Source organism: Osmerus eperlanus, chromosome 18 (genome assembly GCF_963692335.1).
Source record: "Osmerus eperlanus chromosome 18, fOsmEpe2.1, whole genome shotgun sequence".
Taxonomy (NCBI): Eukaryota; Metazoa; Chordata; class Actinopteri; order Osmeriformes; family Osmeridae; genus Osmerus; species Osmerus eperlanus.
In genome coordinates, this window is record NC_085035.1 from 13,566,693 (window position 1) to 13,586,827 (window position 20,135).

Genomic DNA, 20,135 nt, shown 5'->3' on the forward strand with positions numbered 1-20,135 from the left:
TTGTGAAATGTGGGACTTGTAGTTTTTAATAGCCAGTCATCTTATGCAAGGAGATTGTTATGGCTGTGCAATGAAACTGTAATATAGCTTATGGCCCAGTAGAGGTCCGTAGAGACTCATGGAAGAAAGTGTCAACTTTGGTTACTATGGTTGGTAACTATGGTTTTGAGTGTGAATGTTTTAATAGATGTAAAACATTCACAGGGACTCAGGGGACTCGTGAGGCTAAATTCGTTTTGAATTTGTCAAAGCATAAATGAAAGTTCCTACATAAATTCCGTTAAATAAATGATATGTATTGTTGATTAGAGCTTTCTCAATTGATTGAACTGAACATTTTCATGTCTTTCTTTCTCTCTTTCTCACTCTCTCTCTCTCTCTCTCTCTCTTTACATATACACACAAACATACACACACACACAAAGACACAAACTGTATAAAGACATACACATACTCCCACACATACTTTTCTGGATAATTAAGTTGACACTCAGATCCAAGTCGATTTCCAACAAGTAGTGTATTTATAAAACAGATTTGCAAAATATAGCCAAGGCTTATTTAAATATGCATAAATAGCAAGAAAATAGTTTCCCATTTGATTAAAACAAATTCAGAATAACAATATTTATACATAAATCTGTGGAGAACAAGTTCATAAAAACAGGGCAGAAACCCTTTTCAATATTACTGCAGAAAACACTAGCAGTACACAGCTAAAGCGCAATTAGCCTGTGACAAACATACATCTTCGTCCTTTGAAGAAACGCATAAGCATGAAAAACTGTGAAAACTCCACATCTTTGGATAGTTTCTCAATTATTAAAGATCAATACCAATTTCAGCATCGATACATCAGTATATATCATTATGGTAAATCTGTAAAACATTATTTATATATTTACAATAGTGCAGACAGAAGCTTAGATGAGAACAAAGCAGTACAAAAGTAAAAACAAGTTTTGAATGGTCTTGATTCAGTGGAGTAATTTTCATGTTTATCATCATGCTGGATAATATTCAAAGGAAATTAGAAACCTGGTTGTACCCAGGTTTGTAAACATGTTGATCATGCTCATTAAATCACAATTTACAAATCTGTGAAAGATTTTTTAGGTAAATATCTGCAGTCTAATCAGAACACCCTTACTGGTTTTACATTCATTGTAGTCAATAATCCTATATTGTCTCCTGAGAATAATTGATTGTTTCATTACATGACAAATGTTAAATTGTATTTTAAGTTGTTTTGTAAGTAATGTAAAAGTAATTCCTACAGGATAGGAGTGTTTCAGTTAAAGTTTCGAACAGCATTGTAAACCATGAGGTTCTACCTCAACTGGACGCATTTATCCATTTTTAAGTGATAGTTTTTTTTTTTTTTTTTTTATGGCAAAAGAGAAGATTGCATTTTTTCCCCCTCACAATTTGTATCAGAGATTACCTAAAAAAGATGACCTCTGATGTTGTGTATGACATCACTACCCTTAAATTCTCATGACTTCACCCTTGTCTTTGTACAGTAGGAGGGATAGATCTTTAACTAGTGAACTCTGTGTCTGAGTTCAGTTGGACGGCTCAGGGATGGGCGGGGCACGTTCCAGTCTCATGGTCCAAGGATCAGGGGTTGTGGAATAAAATTGAGGGTGACTGAGGACCTCCTCCCCTGCCAGGGCAAAGGTGAACACGCCTCTCGGCCTCCCCACCTCCTCCATTACGTGTTTCCTTTCCACCCTCTTCCCCTCTCTCCTCTCCCTGCTATCACTGTCAAAATCCTTGTAGGCCAGACCTCTGCTTCCTAACTCACGCATCTCCCCACCATTGTGACCTTTGACCCCCGGGGAGGAGGAGGATGTCACAACTCTGCAGCTGCCAGGTAATCCCTTCTCCTCCAGGTGGTAGCTGGATGGAGGAGGAGGAGGGCACAGGAAGTTCTTGGCTGTGCGCCAGGTGGCAGGCTTGCGTCCCCGCCGAGGGCGCGAGACACGGCAGCTCTGCCTCTTGATGTGGCGGTGCAGGTGGTCAGAGCGGGTGAAGCTCTTGTAGCAGTGCTCGCACTGGTAGGGCCTCACCCCTGTGTGAATACGAAGGTGGTTCTTCAAGTCATAGTTGTGGACAAATTTGGAGTTGCAATGGAGGCAGATATACGGTCGCTCTCCTGTGTGCTTCCGCATGTGGATCTTCAGTTTGTCTTGTCTGGGGAGAGACAGAGAGGAATCAGTCATTTCATTCAAGACACTTTCTGTCTTTTCACATGTTTGTGAAAGGACAGCTTTCTTATAATTGCATTTACTTTTGCAAATGAAATGATTCTTACTCTGATTCTATGTTTTTGGGGAGGAAGTATATTTCCGTAATGAACAAAAACAGTGTGTGTGTTCTGTGAGCTGCTATATGACAGCTATAACTAAACCAGTAGAGAGACAGGAAGTAGGGGATTGAGGTTACTAATACAAAGAAGCACATGAGGGGGGTTTCCAGTCTGAAGGTCACATGTGGTATTGAGATTAAACAACAGTTGATAACTATCTCACACTAGAACCACATGAACATCCCCTTTATTCACCTTTGTCTTTCTCATGTCCACAATATATCAAATCTATGACACATTTAACATGACAATAAACAGTAAATATGCTACCAACATGCATATGTACATGCATTTTTCATGGACATGTTATGGACATTATATTAATATATATATATGAGTAGTATAATATTAAATATTAGAGTCTTCCTACCTGGTGAAGCGCACCTCACAAATAGTGCACATGTAAGGCTTCTCTCCAGTGTGGGTCCTCATGTGTCGTGGCAGCTTTCCGGCCCCCTGGATGATCTTGTTGCAGATGGGGCACTGTTGGGAGGCCTTGGGCTTCATCTTCCTCTCTTCCTCCAGCTGCCATGGGGGGAACAGCGCCCCCAGGTGGGAAGCACTTAGAAATCCCAGGTAGGAGCGGAAGTCCGCCTCATCCTTCACCTGCCCCAGGTGACCATCTGTCCCCCCGATTCCAACCACGCCCAAGCCCGAGCTCACAAAGTCTTTCAGAAAGTTGCCATGGAGAATGTTGGATGGGACATCCTCCTTCAGCTCCTCCTTGATGACTTCTCTCTTGACGGCTAGATTCAGGGGGCAGGCCTCGGGCTGGGGGGGGTAGGGAGGATGCGAGGGGTGGTGGCTGTGGCCAGGCTCCATAATGTGCTGGGAGATGCCTGGGAACTCGGAGGCCCACATGGGGGGGTAGAACCCAGGGAGTAAGGGGGAGAAGCTGGAACTCCTGTCCAGGACTGGTATTCGAGGATACAGCCCTTCCTGAAGCAGTGACTCTATGGAAAAGTCTTTGAGAGTTCGGCTCTCCATGCTCTCTTTCTCGCTGGGCTTCCTACAGATGGAATCTGTGTCCTGGGATGTCCTCTCCCTCTGGGTCTGGTATTGTGTCTGGTACTGAGAGGTGCTGGGGGGACTGTCCACTTGCTTCGTAGAGGTTGACCCACCCTGACTCTCTGAAGATTTTGTCGATCTCTCGCTGGTGGCATCCTCGTGGTCTTCCTGCATACCTTTCCTGGACTCCTCAATGTCATCCTCTTCCTCCTCATCTTCTTCATCGTCTTCATCTGCCTCCAAGTCCTCTTCGTCCTCGTCCTCTTCGTCCTCCTCTCTTCTTCCATCTCTTCCCCCACCAGAGTCCATTATCTCCAGACACACGTTAATGATACAAGGGATCTCAAACATGCGTGCTGCGCTTAGAATCTCCTTCACATTGGACGCTGTCACCGTCAGTGTGGACGTGTAGGCAAACTCCAAGATAGCTGTCAATGACTCCGGGGCCACAAAGTCAATCTCGTAGACAGCGGTATGGTGCTCACTGCCCCCATCATTCGCCACAGTGAAGAGCTTCTTGAAGTACTGGCTGCAAGCGGCCAGAACTGAGCGGTGCGTGCGGTACTCCTGGTCACGGACAATGAGCACCACGTCACACAGCAGGCCGTCACGCCGCTGCTCGTTGAGGCAGCACAAGACGTCACTGCTGTGGTTGGGGAAGGGAATCCCTATAAGGTCCTCCACACTGTGGGCCATGCTCTGGTTGGTTTTATGCTGCAACACAGGATAAAAGAAAGATTATTAGAGAGCCATAGAACAACAGAGACGTTAAATCCCGCAGATAATACACAACAGAAGGGTAATCAGTTTCTTTAGCTATATGTGGAGAAACATATTTTTGTTGGATTTCTACATAATGAGGATTTAAACATTATGGGCGAACCTGTGTATGTGTGTGTGCATGCATGTGTGTTTTTCAACTGTCTGATATCAAATAAGTGATCAGACATCATTTAGGTATAGCTTGCAAACTGATGTGGTCAGATGTGGAACAGACAACAGAAAAAGAAGGGGCAGATTCCACTTAAGATGATAAAGAATATTCCCAATTACATTTTCAGGATTAATAGGGCACTACAGAAATTCTAATCTATTGAATCCGTTGGTTTTCTTTCTATACAATATTCAGCAATTGTGTTGGACCTGTTGATTCAATGGATAAAATGGATGCTGCATTATTCTCACTCATTTATCTCTATGAATAGATTTGAAACCTGCTCTTGATGATCACATAAGCAGCTTGACCACGACTGCCTTGTTGACTGCATCCAAGTGACCCAGCAACTGCATTACCTTAAAACTATATCAGGAACATAGTTTGTAGTTTATCACCAGGTAAAATGGTACTCAGCAACCAATAAAATGTATAGTGTTCTTTATCTTGTTGCTAGGGAACTGTAGCTATGATGATAAATCTGACACAGTTTCTACATGATGGAAACGCCTATAAGAGACAATGAGATACAACATGACAGGTTGGAGCAAAGGGTTTGGTGGAACAGTTGTATGGTTAAGCATGTTTGTTGGATTGTATGAATTGTTTAGTAAATACAGTCAAATGTCCAGTCTTGTTGTTAGAAGTGGGTAATGTTGATAAATACTAGGTGGTCCATCGTACCATGTCAAAGGATGATGGACAGATGAGATGGATAGTGTTAGCTTAGCTAGACCTAGGCTAAGGCTGGAGATGAGGTTTTGAGGTCACAGCAAACACACATATTTTCACTCCAGCGAGGTCTACTTGACTGAATTTGCTCTGTGTGTTGAGAACCATGGACAGTCACTGCAAGGTGAAAGAATCTCCACTGAAGAGGGGGAAGAAAAAAAGGGATTGTATGTCCTCAAAGGTTCCCTAACAGGTTGCACAAACAGCCTTGCGGTCGCCCCTCCCTGGAACAGCCAGCCAAGTCAAACAATAGAACTGAGCTTAGAACAACGGAGTGGATAAGAGAAGGAGGGTGTGTGTGTGCGGGGGGGGGGGGGGTAGTGTGTGTGTGTGTCCCTCCTTCCCCCCACCAGACACACTAACCCGGCCCCTAATTACAATGTGGAGAGGATCTGAGGAGGATGTGCCACATGGGCAGGGAGGGGCGGAGGGCACAACTTTCCCACCACAAGGTCTTAATGCACCATTTCATCACCCAACTGCCCTTAACCCCCATCTCTCTCTCCTTTCCACCCTTAGACAAATAGGGTGGGAACAGCAGAGAGCTCAACCTATGGTGAAAGGCCCTGAAAAGGCGTTTCTGTCTTTTTTTTCTCTGTCTTTCTCTTGCTCTCTCTCCTTTCTCTTGGAGATTTGGAAAATCTCACCCTAATGTATCTTGGTAAAACACACTGTACAGTCGAATCACACCTCTAATATTTTAATCATAATATAAAGAAAATAATGAAAATACATATTGCTTATGACCTACCCACTTACTGATTTAGAGGTTCAGTTACTTGATTAAAACTGATTTCTTAATTGATACAGTTGTCCTAATCAACCCATGGAGTGGAATGACCAGTCTCAAATGACTGCGACTTCATCATCCAGGTAAAGATGCCCTTCCTGACACTAAGTGTCAACTCCTCCTCCAACTCCTCTGTGCTTTCCAGCGTGATCCTGTGGCAGCCTCATCATTAGTGCCAGTGGACAGAGGCTAGACAGAGGCTAATGGGGCAGCCTGTGTCCCTGACCGGCACAACGTTGGATGACTGACTGGATAGGGCCACCAGCTCAACCCTGTCAGGTTGAACTATTGTTTTGACTTATAAACATGTGTCTATTGCAGGGGACTCTGAGAGCAAATGTGTTCATACAGATTATTTTATGATAATGATATTTACCTCAGTATACATTGATTTATGCTGTCATTCACATTGTCCAGAAACCATTTGCATGTACAGTACAGAGTTATGCCATCAATGGCCAACACAGTTTCTTGACAGTACATACAAATGAGAGGCACTTATGGATGGGTTGGATGTATATTTGTGGGGCCCCCTTAAATTACTTTGTAACAATTGTTTTTGATAAAACACCAATCTATATCGTGTAGTCAAAAATGTTCTAGTTTGCTAGGATCTTTAGATACAAAAATATGTTTGATTCTATTGGTATCAAATCAGATTGGATGAGATGATAATTACATTCTAGTTCTGAAATAGATTAATCTGAGTGTGCAACACTAATCAAACAAAAGATATATCCTTCCCTTCACTGATGAATAAAAAGGGGAAAATGTACGAAGGCGCGTACGCATGAATATGGACGCAGAAACATGTGTACGGGTGTTTCTACACAGTTTCAGATTTATGAAAAAAACATTTGTGAGTTTCTGTTGACCTCTGCGTACTTTAGAACCCATGCGTACATTTGAGATGTGATAAAGCGACAGTGACCGAAAGGCGGAGAGAAAGTTCATGCATGACAAATGACAGTTTTACTTGATCTACAATGGGAAGATCAACTACAACTATTTAGCCAGAAAGAAAACGTGTGAATTTAGGCCACAAACGAGTTAAGCCAAAAGTGATATAGGCTACGGCTATATTATAGCCTGACGTTGTCATACTCATAATTCTAGTCAGAATATGAGTCTGATACCGCTCCGTTGGGCTGTGAGTATGGGGCGTGTTTCAACCGAACCCTGAAAAAAAATGCCTCTTCTCTCAATCGGATAGACCTACAACCAATCAGAACAACGTAGTATGTTAACTTTTACCAAATCCCGTAGGAAGGACGGTAAAAACGTATTTTCCATCAACAAATGCCTTGATCGCGTTTCTCTGTCCTCTTTCAAAATTAATGCGCTGTCGATGTCTTCTAAAACAGACTCGATGGCAGAATGTATACATCTGAGCTCTCCAGCGGCAGCCATGTTTGTTGAAAACGAATTCAACCCAAGCGCTCTTTGGTAACGTGGTTGATTACGTTACTGTTGATCATCTGTCCATCATCGTATAAAGCCCGCCCTGACAATTGGATTGGTCCGAACAGCTCTTGTTCTGACATAGTTCCATAGTATACGACGAAGGACAAATGATCAACAGGAACGTAATCAACCACATCACCAAAGAGCGCTTGGGTTGAATTCGTTTTCAACAAAAAACATACTACGTTGCTCTGATTGGTTGTAGGTCTATCCAATTGAGCGAAGAGGCATTTTTTGTCCGGGTTCGGTTGAAACACGCCCCATACTCACAGCCCAACGGAGCGGTATCAGACTCATATTCTGACTTGAATTATGAGTATGACAACGTCAGGCTAACCCCTGACCCAACTTCCCGACCAAACATTTTTGTGGGCGGGGCTAAATTCGTCTGACACCCAGGCTAGCTATATTATACAATCGATATGCAATGCTTTATCACTTTTGGAGGAGATCGCCAATAGGAGATTAAGGCAGGGCTCCAGACTAACTTTTTTTTACTAGGAGCACCGTAGCCCCTGACTGAACATTTTAGGAGCGCAAGCAGATTTAGGGGCACACCTTAAATCGACATGCAATGCAATTATTAATGTAACTAGAAAGGGTACCATTTCTGGGGAAATTTGTTACAACTGATATACAGCGACGCACTACACAAGCTTGAGTTTAAATACATTATTTAATGTGACATTACGTACTGTACATGCAAGTCTTAGCTAAATGCCTTAAATGTATGATGCACTTATCTATCAGTCCTACACCACAACACTTTCTGAGCAACAGCGCAAACGCAGGCAGGGATACAGTAGCTAACAACGCTAGTGCTAAATAAGTATTTAGCTGCTCGGCTCCATGACGCCGGGTAAGAAGGGCTCGTGACACTGCTCACCAAAAGAACGAAGGGGAACCCACTTGTCTGGCAGCTTAAAATGTTCGTAGGAACCTAGCGAAAAATAGCCTAAACTCAGCCTCGTCCGTTACTGTTTACAACGTTAGCTTGGCTACTTGTTTGGCATTGCCTTTTCGGCGTGAGATATACAATGGGTGGCGTGAGAGCGTGAGAAATGGTTGAAATGCGTGTGTCACACGGCGAAACCGTGAGAGTTGGCAGCTCTGTAAACTTTCCAAGACTTTTAGCTTGGTTTATAGGTACCTAGCGAAAATTAGCCTCAACTTTCCTAGACCTTTAGCTACGGTACTAATGCTGAGGGCTCGCTGATATCGCTGTCTTACTAGAACGTGGTATCTATGCGTCGTTGTTAACGTGTGCTGACGTTGTGCACACCTAATAAATTCAGAATTTGTAGGTCGCAAATGCGCGAGTAGCCTACTTGTAAAAAATGCTCGCACTGTCTCAAAAACTGGTCGCAAAATGCGAACATTTGGTCGCAGTCAAGAGCCCTGGATTAAGGTGAGCGGTAAATTCGTTCAGGGTCGTGCAGTCTTGGCCCACAATGATGACCGGTTGATAAATCATTAAGCCATTTTTTTTACCTCTTTACTGAGTGAGTTGGGAATGCCCATCAAAAGTCAAACCAAAGTCAAGCGAATCGACTGTAAAAGTTCTCTGCAACTGGGACTTTTTAGTGGGAGCTGGCAGACAGGTCGGGGATAAACCAATCCAACCTCAGTCATGTGATGCCCCAGGCGTGGGATGACATGATCCGTCTGTCCTTAAATTAGCCTACATTAGATCCCCTTTACACTGCGGTTGACCTGGGCTACGTTTCCCGAAAGCGTCATAAGCCTAAATTGATCGTAAAATCCATCGTAGGACGGTTTTAACGGAGCTTTTTTGTGCTATCGACTGCACATGTTACGATAAGGCCACAATGTGTTGATGCATTCATTTTTTGTATTTTTACCCCATCAAAGCTCAAAAACTGCTAGCCTAAGGCCACCTAATAAGATGCTCCTCCGACTATTTCGCAAATTAAGATCGCTATTTCACATTCAGTAAAGTTGATATTTTTCAATGTTTTTTTTGTTTGTTGTTTAAGCTATTTCTCATTTTGAATCATTCATTGTTCATAATGGGTTAATTGAAAAGTTTATTGAGAAACCTGACAAAATATGGGCGTTTCAACAAGCATGTAAGGTCAAATATGGGAGTTGACGGGGTGTGGACTACTAGCTCGTTCACGTGCGCACAATCACAAGTTAAGTGGAATCTAAGACAAACACTGTGTCCGTACACACAGTGTTCATAAATCTGAGAAAACCATTGCGTACAGTTTTCCAGATTTCCCCGTATGCATACTTTTTCAAATGAATTCACACAGAGTTTGATACATTGCCCCCAGGTGCGTGGAAAAATGTCAAAAGTCATGTTCATGGTGTATGTTAAAATACTGTTACCTTACATAGGATGAAATATCAGGAGGATTCAGAACACAGTTGAGACGTTGATGAAAATTATAACATCAATCATTATCCATTCAAATCTGGAATAAAGTCAGAGATGGATTTTTTACGGAGTGTGGGTCATTCTCACTAGAGTATGTATTCACTCTAGCCTTGAGGGGAACCTGCAGCCTCACACCATTATCTGTCTCACTCAGTGAAGTTGTTTAGTGGCAAAGATTGAAGCACTACGGTTTGTAAAACAGCGTAGTTCACATGTTTATAAGGAGATAGAATCCCATTTCTCCCACTTTGTGATGTGTTTGTCCGTCTCATCTCTTTCCCTTCAATCTGTCTTTCTTTCTTTCTGTCTAAGATAAGAGAGATCTAAATAAATTTGACATGGGAGAGACAAGTAAAAAGGATGTAATTCTTGCTTGTTTCGTATATAAAACATGGAATATGGGCATACTCTATTGTACCAACTTGCAGTACATTTATTTGAAAATAATAAACTGCAAGATATTTTTGTGATAGTCTCATATATGGCAATCTCGTGAAAAGATCAGTGATTTCACTAAATCTCCCCTTTTTCAACACAGGGTACAGTATTCTTTAAATGCCGAGTTGCCGACTGTCTACGAGTCTAGATTTACCGCTTCTTTCAAGGAAACAACTAAATGTATCAATTCTGTCACACTCTAAGAGCTTAATCCTTGTATTTTAATACTGTTTGTGGCACGAAGGAGAGCAATGGCAGAAAAAATATATAATTTAAGCCACATTTTACTACATGGCATATTGATTATACATATATATACGTACACATATATGAAAAAACATGAACATGTTTATAGTTTAAATAATGGTTTTCACTATTATGGACTGTACAGTTTCAGTACTGTATGTTTCAGTAACTGAACCACTTGCCCACAAGCCTTTACAGTTCTATTTCAAAACCAAACCTCCCCACACCCCCCACCCCACAATTCTTTTCTCCATCAGACTATGTTTAAAATTCTAAATCACCATGCATGTTGCTTCTGCATTTTTATTAAAACTAAGACTGTGGCACCTTCATTTTCTTTAAACAGTGTCTCCAGTCCTACCCAAATAATTATGTGAGTCATCAGATAAGTAGGCACACTCTGATCTGCTGTCAGTGTGTTAGCACCTGGGTGAAACACTTGCATCCAACACTCACAGTCTACAACAAATACTGTAGCACTCCCAATACACTAACACACACACACAAAAACTGTACAACATATACAGCTTACAAAGACTTAAAACAAACACACACAAGACACACACACAGACACTCACAGAGAGCATGCTCTGGCATCAACAAAAAATCAACACGTCCAGATTTGTTTCACAGCATTCCAAAAAGTATGTAGGAGATTACTGGGAGAGGAAAACTCTCAGATGTCACCTACCGTATTTACCTTTTAATTATCCTTGCGTGTTTCTTTTCATTCCAAGACTACACCGCTGGTGCTGCGTGACCTCTCGACATTGCCTTGTCTACGTTGATGCCTACGCTGTCTGTCAGTCCATTCACAAGCTCCTCACACATCCCCGGACGGCCATTCACAAAAAAGGGACTATCCGGTAGCAAATCTAAGTACACGGCACAACAGCGTAAAATAACTGGAACAGAAGAAATTGGAGCTGTCTTGGTCAGGAACGGACTGGTGAGCAGCTAGAGTGTGGACTTTCCAGCAGGGAGGCAAACAGACAGGCAGGGAGGCAGCCTTGTGTGTGTAGTTGAATGTAGGCAAGAGGGAGGGCAGCCACACTGCAATGTGGAGATGTCGCACCACTAGTTTTTATAGCAGGGTGGGTAGCTAAAAGATAATAATACCCCATCCTCCTCCACAACACAAGTTTAAGCGCAGTGTGTAATAAGCTTATGGCGCAGACACCCTCTGATTTAGGTCAGACAAAATGAATTTTTAGTTTTGTTAGAGTGGATTTCAGTATGGAGGGAGTGGGGTGAAACGGGAAAGGGTTGTTTAGGGAGAACTAGGGGGGGGGGGACAGCAGAAATGAAACAAGTTTGGAAGACTACTTATGCCACTTTACTGTTCACAAAGGAAAATATTTGTAGATAGGCTTAGATTCCCTGTTTAATGACGTTAAGATCAAGGTGGAAAACACAATGTCATTGTCAAAAACAGACATTGTCATTCATTCTTCTCTATCACAAAAATGAAAACACAAGTGCATGTTTGATCCTAACTAGCACTTTCATTTCACACACTTGAAGCTCTCATCATAATGTAAGATACTAATTTCATTGCATTTGTTTTATACACTGGCTTTGCTAGTATAGGTTTAGGATTTCACTTAAGCAATTTTGAAGATATTCAACAAACTGGACAGTATGGGATTTAAAAAAACAAACATTTTATACACTTAATTCATACATGATAGTTACCAAGAACACTGTATAACATAGGTAAAAAGGCTACCTGTTGCCAGTAATGATAGGCTACGGTATATTGAATATAGTCAGTAGGTGTCAGTCAGAAGCTCAGGAAATGTTTGTGTTAAACGTAGTCTGTCTGTGAGATGACGATTGGTACGTATTGTATGGTAATCTGAAAGTAATCTGGGGCAGATTCTCGCACACCAAACCCTGTAAACTACTTCCTGTTCCAGGCAGGCAGACAAGCAAGCAGACAGAAAGACAGACAGACAGACTGATAAGCATTGCCTCCATCACATCCCTCAAGGCAATACACATGATTGTTTTATTTTAGGGCACTACAGGAAACTACAAGTCTTATTCAAAGGGCTAACATAAAACACACTGAGGTGAGGGTGTTACAAGAACTGAATGTACAGTAGATTATATGACTGTGTCTTGCAACTGACTTTTCATATAGGCGTCATGCTATTGTTGAAGAAAAAAAATCACAGGTGTCAAGACCACAGGAGCCAAAATAATGAAGGGTGAAGGGTGAGCAAACATGAATTCATGCTTTTTGCTCCACCCTAGTGAAGTATAGAAAGGAAATACGAATGAGCAGAGTATACTTTCTCTGTCTGACTCAGAGAACAGAGAAGCAGGTTAGAGGTAAGAGTTTACTTTGCCCAATATGTTGACAGTCAGGCTCTGGCCAACAGGGGTGTCAACAAAAAAAACAGACGAGGGCACTCTTATTCTTCAAATTCAAAGAGGGCAGAGCTGTTTACTGAGAGTAGAAGTGGATGGGAGGGAGAAAGTGGGAGAGGGAAATAGCAAGAGAAGGAAAGAGAAAGTGAGACTGAAAAATAGTAAAGTGAAGAGTAGGAAAAGTGTTCTCTTAAGAATGCCGTCTCTAAACTTTCAGACTATGCCAGATTGTGTTGGAAGTTCCTATTTTTCATTTAAGGGTGAACACAATATCTATGGCAACTGCATCAGCCAGGCAACAACCTCGGAAAATATATATTCCATATATCTACAACAACCATGTCAACATTATGTTCTTCTGTCTGTCTCCTAACATTATGGGTTTACAGAACTTCAGTGTTCCGTAATGAAAAGACACTTTCCCAAGATGGGCATTGCATAAGAGGAACGCCTGGGCCGTGAGGATTTTCCGTATGACATCACATAGAGCACGTTTTTATGCGATGGGCAACCAGTCGAATAAAATCCCCAAAATGGCATGGTATCCAGTGTCCAGTAAACAATTCTAGTTGAGTCCACTGAAACCTGCATATTTATGCAACTTTAGCAGTGATGTTGAAGGTGAATTCAGGTGAGGTGGTTAACAAGCGTTAATTTTTCTATTTCTAGAGTATTGCCCTCCGATCAGAGCCGGCCTTAGGGTTTTGGGGGCTCTAAACAGAAATCGAGTAGGGGGCCCTTTAATTGGCATAGTTTTTTATAATTTTTTCATGCCACCTACACAATTTTTGTTTAGTATATCGATATGTAAGTATTATTACAATATTATTGTCAAGTTAGAAAGATTATATCCGTCTGACCTTCTCTCACTTCCCAGCACCGACTAGACAATCGGAAAAAGATACATAATCTGCATTTTCATATTTTACTGAAATCTACAGATCAACCAGAGTTTACTGTGTCTAATGTACAGGACTGTGCAAGCGTCTTATGCACAAATAAAATAAAAAGTAAAGTAAAAAGGCTAAGACACAACAAATGAATAGTCTAAACAAGCATTTTATCCAACATTGCAATTTTTACTGAGTCACAAATACATTAGACAAAAAAAACAACTATTTTAGATCATATTTTGTGTAAAAAAAAACTTGGGTGTCTACGATTTGACACAGTACTGTACATGCCAAACTGTTTCTTTATCAAATCCCTGCAATGCTCCTGGTGAGTGAGTGAGTGGGTTAAATCTATTTGGTCCAGCTTGGAGACTGTCGTGGTTGAGGGCTGGAGGAACAGTGTGTTCGCGGCCAGGAGGCCGAAGGCTGAGTAAGTGTCAGGCTCTGGAGTACCTGTTTGCTGCCACCCACTGGTTCTCAGCATGGCAGCCATGCCAGGGCTGCCGGCGCCAGCAGGCTCACCCAGGAAGGAGGGAGAAAGAGAGGGAGGGACGAAGGGACCGGGAGGGGTTGAAACAAGGGACAAGAGGGAGAAGCAGATGGAGGTGTAGGGAGGGATAGAAGGGCAGGAGACCGGGTGGATAGGATGAGGGGATGAAAGAAAAGAGTAAGAAACTGGGGTGTAGGGGATTGATAAACATTCACAAAGTGTAGATAACCTTCTGCTGTGAACTCTCTTTCTCCTGCTAAACCAACTCCAAGGACAGACGAAAACATTAACATACACAAGCACATACACACATAAACACATGCCTTCTTTACTTAAGGTTATTCTGGAACCCAGCTTCAGAAGGTTACAATCAGGTGAGTGAAGTTGGGAACTATTTTTGCTGCCATCTATTCATTTAGTCATTTAGCAGACGCTCTTATCCAGAGCGACTTACAGTAAGTAACTATTCCTGCTTTATAGTTTCTTTTGTTTTGCCTTTTTCCACACATTCTAAATCCGGAGTCCAAAAGGGTATCACATTCATCCAGCAGATTGATAAATGATTCTGTACATTCTATACGGACAGCATGAGTTTGTATTTACAGCTTATATGAGTTATGGCTGGATGTGGGTTTCTATTGTCGATAGAAGTTATTTTACAGGTAGTCCCATAATCAGTTGTATGAAAGGCCTGAGCAAGGGATATGTGTGTGTGGTGCCTGTGTGTGTTCTGTGAGAGATAGTGTGTTTACGTGTTTGTGAGTGTGTGTGTGTTTGCACTTGCCTGTGTTCGATAAGAGATGGTGCGTTTGCATGTGTGTGTGTGTGAGTGAGGCGTTGAGGTGAGTGAGGACATCTCCCGGCGGTGATAACGAGGGGGAGGCCAAGCATGGCGGGAGAGCCTCTGTCTGCCCTCGGGCTCTCTGGCACCTCCTAATTAAAACCAGCCAGGCTGCAGGGCAGGGGAGACAGATGCCTGTCACGCTAGCCAAACACACACATGCACACATACCCACACATATACTGCCACAAACACACATACATGCTCACACGCACACATACACATACATACAGACGCAAGAACACACATTCAGAAGACCCCTTGCTGCCATCTCCTCTTATAGCCCCATTACAAACAAACCTCCATCCTCTCGCTATGTGAGTGAGTGAGCACAGAGGGCATGTTGGTTCAGGAATCAGGCTAACTATTGTGTGTTGGGGCCGGGTGGGTGGATCAGTGCTGCCTTCCGTAGTGAGAGATGCAGCTAGCCCACACACTCATGCCTTTAAACAGCCAGTCCCTCTCTGCCTCTCACACAGGTGGGTGGACACACTTCTTCAACCCAAATCTTTCAGAGACATTATGAAATATGTATTGTTTTAATCCTATGCTAAATTAGTTTTCTCTCACGTTGGACCAAGGGTATACTCACAAGCGGTGTTGGAATCTCTTAATTTAATTTGTGCTTGAATGCCTGAAAATCATGCCTTGCGAGATCTGTGTCACTTAGAAAAGCTGGGTTGCCAGTGGTTACAAAGACTATTTTAGATGATGTTGGCCACACAGGAAACACCTACATAGCTGAAGCTTCTCAAGGACGCACAGAGCAGAGGCCTATAGACATTCAAGCAGAGGCAGACCTCAAGGGGGCGGGGGGTTGACATGCTCAGTAGGCCTCTCACGATACAAAGTGAAACCAATGGAATATTGTACACGGCCTTTGTTTTTCTGAAGATTAACTTGTTATGCTCTTATCCGCTTAACGTACAGAGCTGCAACAAAGAGTGTAATAATACTTTTCAATACGATTGTCGGAATCATTACATCTTATGGAATAAAATAAAAATAAGTGAGCATACCTTGCGCTTCAGACAGGCTTAAGCAAATTCGCATTTGAAACCATTTCAAATATTACTTCACCCAAGTGTGGAACACACACTGGCATGTCTATCACTTGATTACTAAAGAGAGAGTTCAGAATGACAGTAGGAATGATCAATGGGTGTGTGTGAGCATGTTTGGCGGTTGGAGAAAGGCATTTGCTTCGTGAATAACAAAGTACACAAATCCCCCCAACTCAGCTTTTTTGGCAGATATTCAGCCTTCCACCCACGACACCCTCTTGATGCCTCCTCCCACCCTCAATTCATCTGTGATGGTCGGGTGCTTACTCACCAAACACGGCAGAGCAGAACCTGTGCCTTTACATGAGCTACAGGGGAAGACAGAGACTCACTCCGGCACTTACACACACACATAAACACACACCCTCATGAATGCAATAACACTGGTCCATCACTTCCGACTATTGATTACATACAGGAAGGAGGGAAGGCAGCCCGTGGGAGAGTTCTGACAGGGCTGTGGAGGGGGGCAAGAGAGATAGGTAGAGCCATCGCTTTGTCAGCTATCATCCCCTAGCTGCTCAGGACTGTGGATATGCTTGTTTGAGCGTTAAGATACAGTAAGCTTTGCATTCTCTTGGAGCCTGTTCAAATAAAGCTAGCCTACTTCTGCTCTGTTTGTGAACACACCACTAAAGTCTCCTTATCCTAACAAAAGTAACTCAGGGATCAAATCCAGACGTGAGAAAGTCCTCGTCAGAGTGAGAGGGTAGAAGTGTAGACCTTAGAGTCTGGTTCAGTAGACAGAGAGGTGTGGCTGCCAGCTATCCCCAGGTAATCTCTGTTCCCTCAGGGTGAGGTTGGCCTGGGTCGACTCAGGGCTGTGGATCCGGCCTCACCTCAGCAAATAGGACTGCAGAAAAGTTTTTTGCTATTGCGAAAACACAAGGTGTTTCCGCTCTGTCAATCTGGGATCAAATCATGCGTCTGCTGTTTGTAAGTGCATGTGTGTAAAAAATCTCTTTACAAATGATCAGTTTCTGAATGACAGTCAGAAGGTTGGATCTTCAGAAGTAAACGTATTGCTTTTTGTCTTGTTCAGGGGAAAACAAAGGACTAGCATGGTGTTTCAGTACAGAAATGTGCAGTGTTGTAGAGGACACTGATAAATAATGTAATATGTCAGTAACTACAAAGATGAAGTATCCATCACTGTACTGTAGAATCTTACTGGAGCTAAGTTGCATGGTTTTGAAGTAAGTTCACATTTATGGCCAATGAATGTGCTCTTTGAGTGACGGATTGTAAAATGTAATTTTACAAAACATACTACTCTCAAATGCTTGACATTTATAACACAATATTGAACATTTGTTTTAAATAATTGTTTCTTGAAACCCTGTCATTTTTTGGAGTGGTACACTGACAAACATATATAAGAATCTAATTAAGTTCAAAGGAACATGATAACAGCTAGACACATTTTTTTAAACTCAATCATGTGCTCCATTTACCTATTTTATAATTAAGATACTCCTCTAAACAACGGTACTTGTATACATGTGCCTTTCAACCATTTAAACTCTTTGTTTCTGCTTTGACTTACAATCTTACAATTTGACTTACCTCAACAACACAAAATAGAGCAATTCAGTCAATGTGGTTATCCTGAAAAAGTGACTGTAGTTGAATGCATTTGAATTGTTTTTCATCCACTGGAAAATCAAACACACTGACCTGAGGTAAGTCATGGCCATAGTGTGGTACCTGTATCTCTGGTATGCTGTAGCTCCCTAAGATGTACAGCATGAAACATGACCCACTGAAAGTGAAACATTCGCTGACAAGTGTTTGAGACCATAGAAGAATGGATATATAAAGAGAAGTCCCTACAGAAATAGCGAGCTGTAGAGACGTTACTGACCTTTAAGAAGAGGCGTTTGGATTTCAGTTCCTCTCACACTCAGTCCCTGTCATGAAGACAAGTCCAATCCTCTCTGGTAGGCATGTGAAACTGAGAGAGCGAGACAGAGAAAGAGAGGAGGGAGGTAGGGTGGGTGGGTAAGGAAGACAGAGGAGCTCAAATTTGCACTGAAGGTGTGTCACTGACTCGGAGGAAAGTGAACCTTACCACAAAACAGTTATCTAAGAAAACAGAACAAAACAAATGTGCACACCCACTCATCACCCAACACCCCCTCCCTCTGAACCAAAAGTATTTGGAAGCATTCCCTACATGTCCACCTGTGCCGAGGGGAGGGGAGTGATGCAAAGGCCTTGCCTGCAAATTAGCTCTTGGGGCTGGGTCTGGGGCTGAAGCTGAGGCTGAGGATGGGGCTGGTAGTAAAGTGACATATTAATCATGTTGCAGTAGGGAACAGAGTTGGGGCTCAAACATGGGCTAGGTCTTTGGGGGTAGACAGGAGCTGGGCCAGACAGGGGGAGCTAAAATATGTCAGAAATTAATGACAAAGTTTAAACCAACAAAAAAAGCAAAGTCCGATAGTGTAAGTGGGCTGTATCTGTGTGTGTTGGGTGTGTGCTGCCATGTGTCAACCTGTACCTGGCAGCAAAGGTAGCACATTCACATCACCCACTCATAATGGCAATATAATGAGGGTGGAATAACAATGCAGCATGATTTTGAAATAATGTGAATGTATTATTAATGAGTTTTTATCAATTTCATACAGGGTCAAATTGACTGGTGCTCAACTGGGTGCAAAGACAAAGAAACTAGATCAGGGGTCGGCAACCCAAAATGTTGAAAGAGCCATATTGGACCAAAAAAACAAATCTGTCTGGAGCCGCAAAAAATTAAAAGCCTTATATATGCCTTATAATGAAGGCAACACATGCTGTAAGTGTCTATAGACCAATTATTTGTTTGTAAACATTCGGGATGCGCGCGCAATGTGGCTGCAGAAAACCGGGTAAGGATAGCCTTTATATAGGTTAGAGAAGTACACGGATTATACAAATAGTACGATTTAAAAAGACCAAAAAGGTCGAGAAGGACAGCCTTTAAGAGAAAAGTCGATTCCCCATTGATCTGTCACATCAGAATTTTGATTTGGGTTAGAAAGTCTTGAAATTTGAGTGAGAATGTCGCCCGGTAGACCGCATAGTCTTATGCGGCAGCCATGTCTTCACGTCACAAAGTTCATAATTTTACAGTTTTACAGTCAATTATACACCTTAAAAGTCAAGCAGGGCAGCTTTAAAGAGATATGGGAATTCTGCTTTTAGCCAGCTGGTCCGATTATTTTGTGATTTGTGTAAAACTGGCAATCTGAGTGAGACTGCGTCCCCGTTACGCTGTTTTGACGTTGTTAGCCTCAGTCAGACTCGGGTCGCTCACTGGCAGTGTGCACAATGTTGTATTTCACTCCATTCTCCACTATAAACGTCAGGGAGGACTGCCTTTTGTAGATACAAGCCTGCTGAAGATAGCCAGCATCTCGGATTTCTTTAACCAAGCCTGTTTCATTCATCATTTGCCTGAGAAAGCGACCTTCGTTAGCCAGGCTAGTTTTGCCCGAGCCAGCCTAGTTTTGCCCGTTCACTCCATTCTACAGTAAAAACGTCAGGGAGGACTACCTTTTGTAGATACGAGCCTGCTGAAGATAGCCAACATCTCGGATTTCTTTAACCGAGCCTGTTTCATTCGTCATTTGCCTGAGAAAGTGACCTCCGTTAGCCAGGCTAGTTTTGCCCTATCACTCGGTCAGGATATTTAAGGTATCGGGGGTCAAGTGACTTTTGTGCATGGACAAATTAAACGTAAATGTATTTGTTCAAAGGACAAGTGCCTCAAAAAGTTAATGTCAAGCTCTGAAATCCAGTGGCCAGAGATATATGATGACCTGATCCAAGTGTATACCTGGGAGAAGTCCGTCCTTTGAAGCCGACATGCGCAGTTGAGCATGCTTGACAGTGGTGTGACGTAGGGTGATAATTGGTCTATATTAGCTATATTACTATCAAAATGATAAGTAGGCTACAAATACATAATGAGCATTCATGCAATCGCACTTTTTCTCTCACTCCCAACTGGGTACTCGGCTGCAAATGTAGCATGCCTTCCCTGGAAATGTCTGTTACTCTTTTTGTTATTTGACAACTTCTCATTACAAAGCAAACA

At 42.4% G+C, this 20,135-nt stretch overlaps 1 protein-coding gene across 3 annotated transcripts; it reads right to left on the bottom strand.

The window, feature by feature from the left end:
• Positions 1–501: 501 nt before the first annotated feature.
• Positions 502–18,067, bottom strand: LOC134038966 (zinc finger and BTB domain-containing protein 7C). 3 transcript variants are annotated; one of them, XM_062484699.1, is made up of 3 exons: positions 17,916–18,067; positions 2,742–4,093; positions 502–2,196 (listed from the first exon to the last, which is right to left on the bottom strand). In XM_062484699.1, exons 2-3 carry the CDS (start codon positions 4,073–4,075, stop codon positions 1,566–1,568), a joined length of 1,965 nt encoding a protein of 654 aa, XP_062340683.1. In that variant the 5' UTR covers positions 4,076–4,093; positions 17,916–18,067; the 3' UTR covers positions 502–1,565. The 3 variants fall into 3 exon arrangements, with proteins under 3 accessions (XP_062340683.1, XP_062340684.1, XP_062340686.1); XM_062484700.1 differs by lacking the exon at positions 17,916–18,067 and adding an exon at positions 11,088–11,350; XM_062484702.1 differs by lacking the exon at positions 17,916–18,067 and adding an exon at positions 11,079–11,350.
• Positions 18,068–20,135: the final 2,068 nt, after the last annotated feature.